General features: G+C 42.0%; 1 protein-coding gene across 3 annotated transcripts in view; it reads left to right on the top strand.

Annotated features, from left to right (window-relative positions):
• The window catches only part of unkl (unk like zinc finger), a 152846-nt gene that overhangs the window by 79020 nt on the left and 60963 nt on the right, over positions 1–12863 (top strand). For all 3 annotated transcript variants that reach the window (XM_063058762.1, XM_063058761.1, XM_063058763.1), the window contains one exon: positions 4772–4905. In XM_063058762.1, coding sequence (XP_062914832.1) covers positions 4772–4905 — 134 coding nt within the window. The remainder of the gene's footprint in view (positions 1–4771; positions 4906–12863) is intronic.

The following is a 12863-nucleotide window of genomic DNA, read 5'->3' as shown; positions in this document are numbered from 1 at the left end:
AAATCAGGATGTATATTGTATACATTTCTCTAATATTAAATGGAACTATTGAATTATGTGGTCCTGGTGAAACTATATGTGGTATACAGGCTTGTCTCCCTATCCAAGGCAGGATGTCCTTGTAATCAAAAGATGGCTCACCAGATTGATTCCAGGGATAGTGGGCAATGCACACAAAATGCTGGAGGAACTCAGCAGGCCAGGCAGCATCTACAGGAAAAAAAGTACAACTGACATTTCAGGCCGAGACTTTTTGGCAGGACTGGAGAAAAAAAAGATGAGTAGATTTAAAAGGTGGGGGAGGGGAGAGAAACACAAGGTGATAGGTGAAACTAGGAGGGGGAGGGATAAGTAAAGAGCCGGAAAGTGGATTGGTGAAAGAGATTCAGGGCTAAAGAGGGGGAGCCTGATGGGAGAGGACAAAAGGCCATGGAAGAAAGAAAAGTGGGGGGGAGGAGATGAGGTGAGAAAGAGAAAAGAGGACAGGGAATGGTGGGGGGAGGGAGACCATTACTGAAAGTTTGAGAATTCAGTGTTCATGCTATCAGGTTGGAGTCTACCCAGGAGGAATATAAGGTGTTGTTCCTCCAACCTGAGTGTGGCTTCATTGCAACAGTAGTGCAGGCTATGGATTGACATGTGGGAATGGGAAGTGGAATTAAAATGGCTGGCCACTGGGAGATGCCAGTTCTTTGGGTGGATGGAGCATAGGTGCTTGGTGAAGCAGGCTCCCAATCTACATCGGTTCTCACCAATATACAGGAGGCCACACAGGGAGGACCGGACACAGTATATGACCCAACGGACTCACAGGTGTCGCCTCACCTGGAAGGACTGCTTGGGGCCCTGAATGGTAGTGAAGGAGAAGGTGTAGGGGCAGGTGTAGCACTTGTTCCACTTGCAAGGGTATATGCCAGGCGGGAGATCAGTGGGGAGGGACATATGGACAAGGGAGTTGCATGGGAGTGATACCTGTGGAAAGCAGAAAGTTTGGGGGGGGCGGGTAAGAGGGATAGATGTGCTTGGTGGTGGGATCCTGTTGAAGATGGCAGAAGTTCTGGAGAATTGTGTGCTTGACATGGAGGCTGGTGGGGTGGTAGGTGAGTACAAGAGGAACCCTATCCCTGGTAGGGTGGCCGGAGGGTGGGGTAAGAGCAGACATGCGTGAAATGGAAACTGTTCCAGGGATAGCAGATATGTTGTCTGAGGAAAAATTAAGCAGACTGCATTTAAGCAGTCAAATTTGAGGAATGAGAGAAGATCTCATTGGAATGTGCAGAATTCTTTTGGATTTGACAGGATAGAAGTAGGGTTGGCGTCATCAAAATGAGGCACAGTACTTTCTAAATAAGGAGTCATTCATCAGAGACTAATGAAGCTTGTAACTTCTTTCCAAGGAGTTTTAATGATTTAGTAGCTACATACCTTCCACTTGTGCAGCCGATAATTTGTTAGATGAGAATCAAAAAATTTGGGGTTTGAGCAGGAAAGTTGTGTTGAAGTGAATGATCGTACCAAATGGCTGAACAGGCTGAGAAACCTCAATGTTTATATTTTTGTAGATGCAGTAAATGCAAATGAAATAATATAACTTTACAACTGTATATATGATCATTTGAGCTCTAGAAGTATCCATACATTGGGCCAACCTGTAATTGTACAGCTGTCACACCTGACAATATGGAAAATTTGCTCTTAATCATTTTCACAGAAAGCATGACAAATGCAGTCCAGCTAATTACTGTTCTAAATGGCAACATACCAATCACCCTCTGTGGGAAAAGCCTATCCCTGGGATCCCCTTTAAATTCTTCCTCTCATCTTAATCTTGATTTCTAATCTTATCTAGATTTAAGATTAGGCCTCTATTTTTAGACCCCTTGGGCGAGAAAGACTGTGACCGTCTGAGTGTCTCTCAGTGTTTTATAAATATGAGATCACTTCTCTGCCTCTGCTCCAGGGAAAACAGTCCCAGCCTTTTCAGTCTCTCCTTATAAACTAGAGTCTTGCAGTCCTGCGACATCCTTATGAACCTTTTCTGCACCCTCTCTAGCTTTGTCACATCCTTCCTATGTTATACACCCAGAATTGCACACAATTTGCAATTTCACCAACATTCTATGCGAAAAGTGACATCCCGTCTTTTGTATTCTTTGTCCTGTCTGATGAAGTGAAGCTTGCCAAACAATGTCTTGACTACTTGTTTGACCTGTATCACCATTTTTGGGAAAGTTTGTGCCTGTATCCCTTGGTTTTTCTGTACTTCAACACTCCCTAGCGTCCTGTATATTATTTGTGTTGTCCTGCCTGGTTGAACTTCCTAAAATGCATCACTTCACAAGTTTGAGTTAAATTCCATCTGTCATTCCTGTACCCATTTTCCTCATTGATATAACCAAGCTTTGAATTCCTGCAATGATAATTGGGTTTTCGCCTAGAAAATCAATATCCTGTGTACTGTGGTCATCAAGTCATGTTGTAATCAACCGGTATGTTTTACTACATGCATTTTTTGGTAAGTAGTGTTGCAAGAGTAGGTGCTTTTGCTTTGGAGAATGCTGCAGAATGTATGGTATCTTTCTCGTTAGAACCACAGTACTACTTTGTAAAAGATATAATATAAATTCAGTTAATTTCTTTGGAACTGACTGAGTATTTGACTTCAAAAGTAGCCTTGATTTCTCTTTCCACAGAATCTGCCTGAGCTGTTGAGGATTTTTGTTTTGTTTTTATTTCTGATTTGGAGCTTTTAGAGGTTTGAATTTCCATGTATCATTTGTAATGCAGCAAGAAAAAGTGCAATAATCTATGCAGCAAGATCTTAAACTTTAGTGGCTTTTAACTAAAGTAGATGTCGTGGCTCTGGTTTGTTTTTTATATTGAACTCTGTCTCTAAATGTCGCCAGTCCTGTTCAACAATATTAAGATCAGGAGTTAGAACATAGAACATAAAACATTACAGTACAACGCAGGCCCTTTGGCCCTCTATGTTGTGCTGATCTCTTAACCTATTCTGAGATCAATGTCACCCTTCCTTCCTACATCGCCCTCCAGGTTTTTCTATCTTCTATGTGCCTTTCTAAGAGTTTCTTAAATACCCTTAATGCATCTGTGTCTATCGCCACCATCGGCAGAGCTTTCCTTGCACTCATCACTTTGTGTTTTTTTTTTAAATTGCCTCTGACATCCCAAACAACAGGAATTCTGCCCTTTATTTTCCTCCAATCACCTTAAAATTATGCCCCCTCATATTAGCCATTTCTACCTTGGGAAAAGGTCGCTGGCTATCTACTCAATCTATGCCTCTTGTACACCTCTGTTACGGCGCTTCATATCTTCTTCCTTTCCAAAGAGAAAAGCCCTAACTCACTTGATCTTTCCTCATAAGATATGCTCTCTAATTCAGGCCGCATCCTGGTAAGTCTACTCTGCATCATTTCTGAAGTTATCCTTCCTTTGCTGAGGTAACCTTAACAATACTCCAAGGTTTTTATAGAGTTACATTCATATCTTGCAGCTCTTGAACTCAATCTTCTGACTAATGAAGGCCAATACACCAAATGCTATCAACTTTTGAGGAATCTATGGATGTGGACCCAAAATTCCTCTGTTCCTTCCAACTGTTAAGAATCCTGATATTCTGATATACCCTGTATTCTGCCTTCCAAAGTGAATCACCTCACGCTTTTTTAGGTTGAACGCCATCTGCCACCTCTTGGCCTAGCTCTGTATCCTGTCAATACAATGACATTCTACACTATCCACAACACTACCAACCTTTGTGTCATTTGTAAACTTACTAACTCACCCTTCCACTTCCTTATCCAAGTCATTTAGAGCAATCATAGAGCAGGAATCCCAGATCACTATGGAGTACCACTGGTCGCTGACCTCCAAGCAGAAAAAGCTCCATCTATAATCCACCAACACACATCAAAGTTGCTGGTGAACGCAGCAGGCCAGGCAGCATCTCTAGGAAGAGGTACAGTCGACGTTTCAGGCCGAGACCCTTCGTCAGGAGCCAGGGTCTCGGCCTGAAACGTCGACTGTACCTCTTCCTAGAGATGCTGCCTGGGCAACTTTGATGTGTGTTGCTTGAAGTTCCAGCATCTGCAGAATTCCTCTTGTTTGCATCTATAATCCACCTTCAGCTTTCTATGGGTAAGTCAGTTCTGCATCCACACAGTCATGTTGCCCTGGATCCCATACCATCTGACTTAGTTCAGCATTTGAATGATTGCAAACTAACTACATTTGCATGGAAGTGGTTGTCAGAGATGCTGCTAAATTCTGTTGAAAATAAAATTTGTTTGAGATTGAGATCTTGACCAGTTAGACACAAATTGGTAGTGAGTAATTTTTTTTATCTTACTTTAAGAGCCTTTGCAGATGTTTTGGTTAAAACATTTAGAATGATAGAACATGGGTTCAAGTCTACATAAAACTTTTCTGTAAAACTTTGATCTTTATTCCTCTCAGTGCTGCCAATGTGTTTTATGTTATAAAAGATACTAAATGGAAATAAGTTGGTCTGCCACTTGGAGTAGTTTCTGATAGGCGTCTGGGCAGTGCAAGCAGCTGTCCATTTGATTGAGAAGCATTATGCAGAAACATCAGAGAAGATTGCTATTGTGAAATTTTAGGTTTTTGAAAAGAGATGAGAGATTTCTGGTAAATCCTGCAAACTAGTGGGATTATATTTACAATTACCTGCTTATTATTAAAGTATGTATGTCTTAATCCATTTTCTTAATAAGCATTTTTCTTTTAGGGAACTCCAAGCACAAGAAGCATTGCAGAATGGCCAGCTCGGAGCAGGGGAAGGCCTTCCTGATCTCCAACCAGGTGTGCTGGCTAGTCAAGCCATGATAGAGAAAACACTATCTGAAGATCCAAGATGGCAGGGTAAGGATAGAGTGAACTACATGTGAAATATCACTTAAAACTTGGTTCCTTAATGGGTGTCATGTCTTTTTAGATGCTTTTCATTATTTCAGTAGGTTTGTTAGTGTTCAGCCTCTTGTGCAAGAGCAACAGAACACCTCCAAGCTATATAATGCTTCAGAATATGAGAAAGCACATCAAGAAAGGTATTAATGAATCAGAGTGATAGAGTTAGTAAGCACAGAGTCGGTCTATTTGCCCTTTGGCTGTAGATAGTAATACTTTCTATGCTAAATCAGTTTTCCAGCAGCTAGTTCATGTTCTGAGCCATGGTACTTCAAGTGCTTGTCTAGAAACTAAAATATTGTGAGTACCTGCCTTCACACTTCTTCAAGCCATGCATTCCAGATTTCAGCAACCCTCTGAGTGGGGGAAGAATCTTTTAAATCTCCTATAAATGTCTTGCTCCTTACCTTAACCTTTTACTTTGATTTAGCCATCCCCACTAAAAAGGGATACATTTCTTTCCTATTTGCGGCCCACAGTTTTGTGTATCTCAATCAGATCTCCTCCATCACCTTGTACACCCATCTTATTTCTCCGTATCGCTGATGGGTTCCTTTCCGACCAACGTCCTGGTGAATCTCCTTTGTATCTCTGCCAAAGTAAACATCTTCCTTAATCTGATCAGAACTGCCAACACTATATCAGTTGTGGCCTAATGAATGCTTTGTATGACTGTACCATAATTTCCCTACTTTTATATTCTTTACCTTGTCTAATGAAGACAATAATTCTCTGCAGCCTTAACCACCTTATCTGCCTATGCTGCTACCTTATGGGTTCCTTGGACATGGAAACCAAGGGTCATCTGTTTCTGTACTGTCTGGGATACTACCATTCATTGTGTCTACCCTGAGATTTTGTCCTCCCAAATGAATCACATCACATTTTTCAGGACAGAAATTCATGTTATTTTTCAGCCCATCATAACAACAGATCAATATCATCTGTGGCTGAAGATTATCTTCTTTGCTTTCAGTTACACCATCAATCTTTGTGTATTCTTTGAATTTAGTCACAATTTGTACATTTATTTTCACATTAATGTATGGAACAAATAGAATGGTTCCTAGTACTGATCCCTACAGTGCACCACTGGTTACAGGCTCCCAATCACCAAAACATAAACAACTATTAACTATCAACTTCTGACTTCACCACCAAGCCAGTATTGATCCAATCTCATATCCCTTGGGCTCTTTCCATTTATATCAGTCCAAAACAATAATAGTGAGGGATCTCAGTTGCTCTAAAATTAACGGGGCTGCAGTCAGTGTAAGGGGGTACAGGGCACAGCATTAAATTCAGTGGAATTTTTAAGCAACAATGCAAAAAGTCCCGACAAGAAATTGGAGGGCATTTCTGCATTTAGGTTTTGGGAATAAATATAGGGAGTATCAGTGGGAAATCAATCATAGTATTGATCATTTAATTCTGTTTTGTTATGGTATAGACTAAGGATAAAATTTGAAGAAAGATTCTGAATTAGATATGAGACTTAGAAGTGATTTACCAAAAATGGGTTTGCAGAGTAGACTTGATGGGCCAAATGGGCCAAATTCTATTCCTCTGTCTTATGGACTGGAAATAACTTTTTGAATATAAATTGATGCCAGAGCACTGAAGGCATTCAAGAAAGATTCAGGCTGTCTTGGAGTAAATATTTTCCCATAAAGAAAAAGGACAATACTAATCTTAAGGCCCTCTTATACCAACTTTCCAGAACCTTTTTGCTACTCCTGCCTTGTTTGCGTCACATTCTCTTATCCCTGATCAAAACACAATAATATCTTATCGGTGTTGAAGGAACAATGATGACTATTCCCCTCTTCCTCTCTCCCCCCCCTTGCAGGTTGTAAACCCAAACATTGGCTAAGCAATATATCTTTCCGATATCTTGCTGTTTGTTGATGAACTGGTGTCAGTGTCCTTGCTTTACTGACCTTTGCAAATGTTGTAGTTGTGTTGGCTGCACCCACTTAAATGACTTCCTACATCACGATGTTATGGTCAGTTGGCCATTATACCTGGTTGACAACCGCAGAGATTGAGATAATGGCACAGGTCAAGACTCGTGTGCTCTAAATATTTTTTATCTACTTCATTTGCAGTTTCAAGTCCCTAACCCTGACTAATCCAGAAAATCCTTTTAAGTACTGGGAATTTTTCAGGATAAAGTGAGACAAAACCAAATACTGTACATGTCAGATATTGAGAGTTTAAAGCCTATGAGAATCTTTAGGATGCAAGGAATATATGAAAAAAAACACTGGCAAGTAAAATCAAAGAAAATTCAAGCATCTTTTCTAAGTGCATAAAGAGCAGAAGAAAAAAAATAGACATGTAAGACGCACATCCGCCCTCACTCTATCCTCCCGCCACCCCACTAGGAACAGGGTTCCCCTGGTCCTCACCTACCACCCCACCAGCCTCCAGGTCCAACATATAATTCTCTGTAACTTCCACCACCTCCAATGGGATCCCACCACTAAGCACATCTTTACCTCGCCCCCCCCCTTCCGCAGGGATTGCTCCCTTTGCGACTCCCTTTTCCATTTGTTCCCCCCCCCCCCCATCCCTCCCCACTGATCTCCCTCCTGGCACTTATCCTTGTAAGCGGAACAAGTGCTACACATGCCCTTACATTTCCTCCCTTACCACCATTCAGGGCCCCAGACAGTCCTTCCAGGTGAGGCGACACTTCACCTGTGAGTCGGCTGGGGTGATATACTGTGTCCGGTGCTCCCGATGTGGCCTTCTATATATTGGTGAGACCCAATGCAGACTGAGAGATCGTTTTGCTGAACACCTACGCTCTGTTCGCCAGAGAAAGCAAGATCTCCCAGTGGCCACACATTTTAATTCCACATCCCATTCCCATTCTGATATGTCTATCCACGGCCTCCTCTACTGTAAAGATGAAGCCACACTTAGGTTGGAGGAACAACAACTTATATTCCGTCTGGGTAGCCTCCAACCTGATGGCATGAACATTGACTTCTCTAACTTCCGCTAATGCCCCACCTCCCCCTTGTACCCCATCCGTTATTTATATACACACATTCTTTTTCTCTCTCTCCTTTTTCTCCCTCTGTCCTTCTCACTATACCCCTTGCCCATCCACTGGGTTTTTTCCCCCTCTCCCCCTTTTCCTTCTTCCTGGGCCTCCTGTCCCATGATCCTCTCATATCCCTTTTGCCAATCACCTGTCCAGCTCTTGGCTCCATCCCTCCCCCTCCTGTCTTCTCCTATCATTTTGGATCTCCCCCTCCCCCTCCCCCTCCCACTTTCAAATCTCTTACTAGCTCTTCCTTCAGTTAGTCCTGACGAAGAGTCTCGGCCGGAAACGTCGACTGTACCTCTTCCTAGAGATTCTGCCTGGCCTGCTGCGTTCACCAGCAATTTTGATGTGTGTTGGTTGATGTAAGAAGTTATTAGGGACCATTAAAGAAGCCCATGTGTGGAAGTGAAGGTTGTGGGCAAGATCCTTAATCAAACATGGCTAGTTCTGATACAATTCACAAGAAAGCATGTTTCCTGAAGTTGGAGCGTTCATGTCTGAAGGCTCCACTTTGCTTAGATAAATTATCAGGCTTACATTGAGCCTCCTTGTAACAGTGTAGGAAGTCACAGACAGGAAGATCAGAGTGAGAGTGAGGAGATGCTTTACCAGTGTAATGATCTTTAAGGTACTTTTCCATCCAATGCAGAAGGTGAAGTGTCTATCCTTTCATTTTTTTTTCGGAAAATAAAAGCAGTCTTTCCAGCTGAAGCAGTGATAGACTTGCACCTCTGATCTAGGCTATTGTATTAGCTATTCACAATGTGGCCTTTTCTACAAAAGAGTAACCAAACATTCCACAGGAGTGACTTTGAGCTTCCAGTTGTCTGCCACATTAATTTACCATGCCAATTCCTGTGTGATCTCTTATATTATTGCAGAGTTCTAATACAAGTCTAAGAAACAACACCTTGCTATGATGAATAATGTTCAGATTCAGAAATAGAATTGAACCATTGCTCATGGAACCAAGCAACAAGGAATTGTTAAAATTCTTCGCGTGTTTCAACCATTTTAGGGTGAAATATTGTTTGAGTCTCTTTTAAAGTTGTTGGGTCTGTAGGCACCTCTAATAAACACTGTCTCCTACTGAACAGTTTGGTTCATCAAGAAAGCTAAGAGTAAATAGCTTTTTTGATTGCTGTTTGTGGCTGCTGCAAGTTATTTGAAATAGTTGACTGTTCTTGTATTAAAGGAGGTTTAAAGTAAATTTTATTGTCATAGTCACCATATATAACCCTGAGATTTATTTTCTTGTGGACATAATAAATCTATAGAATAATACCATAACAAAATCAATGAAAGACTGCCCAACTGGGGCGTTCAACCAGATTACAGGAAACAACAAACTGCAAATACAAAAATGAAAGCAATAAGTATCACAAACATGAGATGAGGATTCCTTGAAAGTGAGTCCATAGGATGTGCGAACTGTTCAGTGATGCGGCGAGTGAAGTTATCCCCTTTGGTTCAAGAGCCTGACTGTTCCTGAACCTGGTGGTGTGAGTCCGGAGACTCTTGCACAGCATCTCCTGGGTGGTAGGGGTCCCTGATGATGGGTGCTGCTTTCCTGCGATAGTGTTTCACATAGGTGTGCTCAATGGTTGGGAGAGCTTTACCTGTGATGGACTGGGCTGTATCCACTATGTTTTGTAGGATTTTCTGTTCGAGGGCCTAGGTGTTTCCATACCAAGCTGTGATGCAGCCAGTCAATATACCGTCCACTGCACATCTATAGAAGTTTGTCAGAAGTTTTAGGTGTCATGTCGAATCTCCACAAACTCCTAAGGAAGTAGAGTTGCTGCTGTGCTTTGTAACTGCACTTATGTGCTGGGCTCAGGACAGGTCCTCTGAAATGACCCCACCTAGGAATTTAAAGTTGCTAACCCACTCAGCCTCTGATTCTTTGATGAGGACTGGCTCCTGACCTCTGGTTTTCTTCTCCTAAAGTCTATAATCAGCTTGGTCTTATTGACATTGAGTAAGAGGTTGTGATGTGATATCACTTAGTCAGATTTTCAATCTCCCTCTTACATGCCGATGCTTCACCACCTTTGATTCAGCCTACGACAGCAGTGTCATCAGCAAACTTGAATATGGCATTGGAGCTGTGCCTAGCCACACAGACATAAGTGTAAAGCGAGTAGAGCAGGGGGCTAAGCACACAGCCCTGTGGTGCACCTGTGCTGATGGAGATAGTGGAGGAGATGTTGTTGCCAAAATGAAGTGACTGGGGTCTGCAAGTAAGGAAATCAAGAATCCAATTGCCCAAGGAGCCATTGAGGCCAAGCTCTTGAAGCTTATTGATTAGTTTTGAGGGGATGATTGTTTTGAATGGCAAGCTATAGTTAGTAAAATGCATTCAGTATATGCATCTTTGCTGTCCAGATGTTCTAGGATTGAATGAAGAGCTAATGAGATGGCATCTGCTGTTGATCTGTCATTCCAGTAGGCATATTGGAGCAGTTCTAAGTCACTTCTTAGGCAGCAGTTGATGTGTTTCATCACCAACCTCTCAAAACATTTTGCTGTGGATGTAAGTGCTACTGGGCGATGGTCATTGAGGCAGGTCACCATGCTCTTCTTGGGCACTGGTATAATTAAAGCCTGCTTGAAGCAGGTGGGTATCACACACTGACTAAGTGAGAGGCTAAAGATCTTAGTGATCACACCAGCCAGTTGATCAGCACTGGTCATTAGAACTTGGCCAAGTACAGTTTTTGGGTCGGATGCTTTTCATGGGTTCACCCTCCTGAAGGCTGCTCGTACACCTGCTTCACAGACTGAAATCAGGGTCATCGGGGGATGTGCGAGTTCATGATGGTTTCTCTGGGTCTTGACGGTCATAGCGGGCGTAGAATGCATTAAGCTCATCTGGAAGTAAAGCCCTACCTTCTTCTATGTTGCTTGATTTAACTTTATAAGAGGTGATTGTATTCAAGCCCTGCCACAACTGTTGAGCATCCTTTGTTGATTCAGTTTTCGTCCAGAATTGCTACTTCACCCGTAAGATGGCTTTCTGGGACTTTCTTTGTCACCATACTTGAGTGCCTCTGATCTGGCTCTCAGCAGATTTCAGATCTCATGGTTTATCAGGGCTTCTGATTGGGAAAGACTCTGAATGATTTTGTGGGGGACTCATGTACAGCTGTTTTAGTAAAGTCTGTTACAAACATGGTGTATCGTTCAGATCCATAGATGAGTCCTTGAACACGGCCCAGTCCACCGACTCAAAGCAGTCCTGTAGCTGCTTCTCTGCCTCCCGCAACCACCTCTTTGTTGTCCTAATCTCTAGATGCAGGTAGAAGGACAGCCAAGTGTTCTGATTTACTGACATGCAGTCTTGGCATAGAATGATAGGCATTCCTTATCTTAGTGTAACAGTGGTCTAGTGTGTTGGGACCTCTGGTGCTACAGATTATAGGCCGAAAGTAATTGGGCAGGGTTTTCTTCAAACAAGCCTGGTTGAAGTCTGTCTATGATTTGAAATGCATCAGCGTGGACTTTTTCTTGATTGGAGATGGCATCATGCAGTATCGCAAGCGCCTGATTATAGTTGGCTGCTGGTGGTTTGTAAACTGCGGTCAGGATCATGGATGAGAACTCCCTAGATAAATAGAACGGCCGACACTTGACCATTTGGTGTTACGAATCAGGGAAACATGAGTTCAACAAAACTGCCACATTGGAGCACCACTGAGAGTTTATCACGAAACACACACCTCCTCCTTTTGCCTTTTCCAAGTCAGCAGTTCAGTCCATTCAGTAAATCAAGAAGCCTTTGGTTGTGGTCGCTGTGCCTGACGTGCTTGGTGAAAGCTAATTCTTTGTCAGACATAGAATACAACAAGTTCTAATTTCTCTCAGATACAGCAATCTTGCCCTCAGGTCCCCAGGTTTGTTCTCAAGTGACTGCACATTTGCCAACAAGATGCTGGGTGGAGGAGGCTTTGGCCCTCTGCATTTCAGCCTGGCTTGTAGTCCGCCCGCGTCTGCCTGGTCATGGCGAGGAACCTTCGACCACTTAAAGGTGCAATTCCCAATTGGTCTGCTGCGTCCTTCAGACGATTGTGAGATTTGTAGTTCATTAAGTTGATTTAAAAGTATATTGCTTAGAGGGAAGTTACATGTTGCAGGTTGCAGTGAGAGTAATTCGAAAGAGGTATATTTGAAAGAATATTTAGAATTATTGTCTGCAGCTCACAATGTTGCTGACAATCACCGGTGCCATCTTGTTCCATGATATGTTAAGTCCAAATGTTGTAAATCATGTTTATGCTTCTGGTTGAATTTAATTTTTCTGTTAGTTCAGTTGGTTAACGACCTCAAGAACTGACAGTAATGACATATTACAGATTCGATTCCAGCATGCTCTGCTTGTGGACCTCCTCTCGAAAGTAATCAGTCATTGCGCTTGGGTTTGCATAACAGTCATTGTATAGTCAGTGTTCTCCTGTGAAGAAAGAAGTTCTGTTAATGTACTTTCCAATTTTAACAGTAATATTTGCAATGAGCATACAAATCTGAGATGCATTTGTGAAAATTCAGAATCATTGAAAGATTATGGGGATGCTTTCTACCATCAGTCAGGGTATGAAATTAAAAGTGTGGGTGTGAAATTAATTCTTATTATCAGATGGCAAATATATCTCTAAAGCATTTTTAAAAGTGCACTTTTCTAATTGATATTATTAATTGGGGATTGAAGTGTACTCTTAACTTCAATCTGGTTTGTATCCAATTCATATTAGTTAATTGTGAAGCATTAATGCCTCAATAAAATGAGTATTTTGCATACAGCTTCCTAATAGTGGCTATTGCTTTTACACAGAATTGTAAACTATATAAGAAGTGG

Source organism: Mobula hypostoma, chromosome 9 (genome assembly GCF_963921235.1).
Source record: "Mobula hypostoma chromosome 9, sMobHyp1.1, whole genome shotgun sequence".
In the NCBI taxonomy this organism is placed as follows: domain Eukaryota; kingdom Metazoa; phylum Chordata; class Chondrichthyes; order Myliobatiformes; family Myliobatidae; genus Mobula; species Mobula hypostoma.
This window is presented reverse-complemented; position numbering and strand designations above follow the sequence as displayed.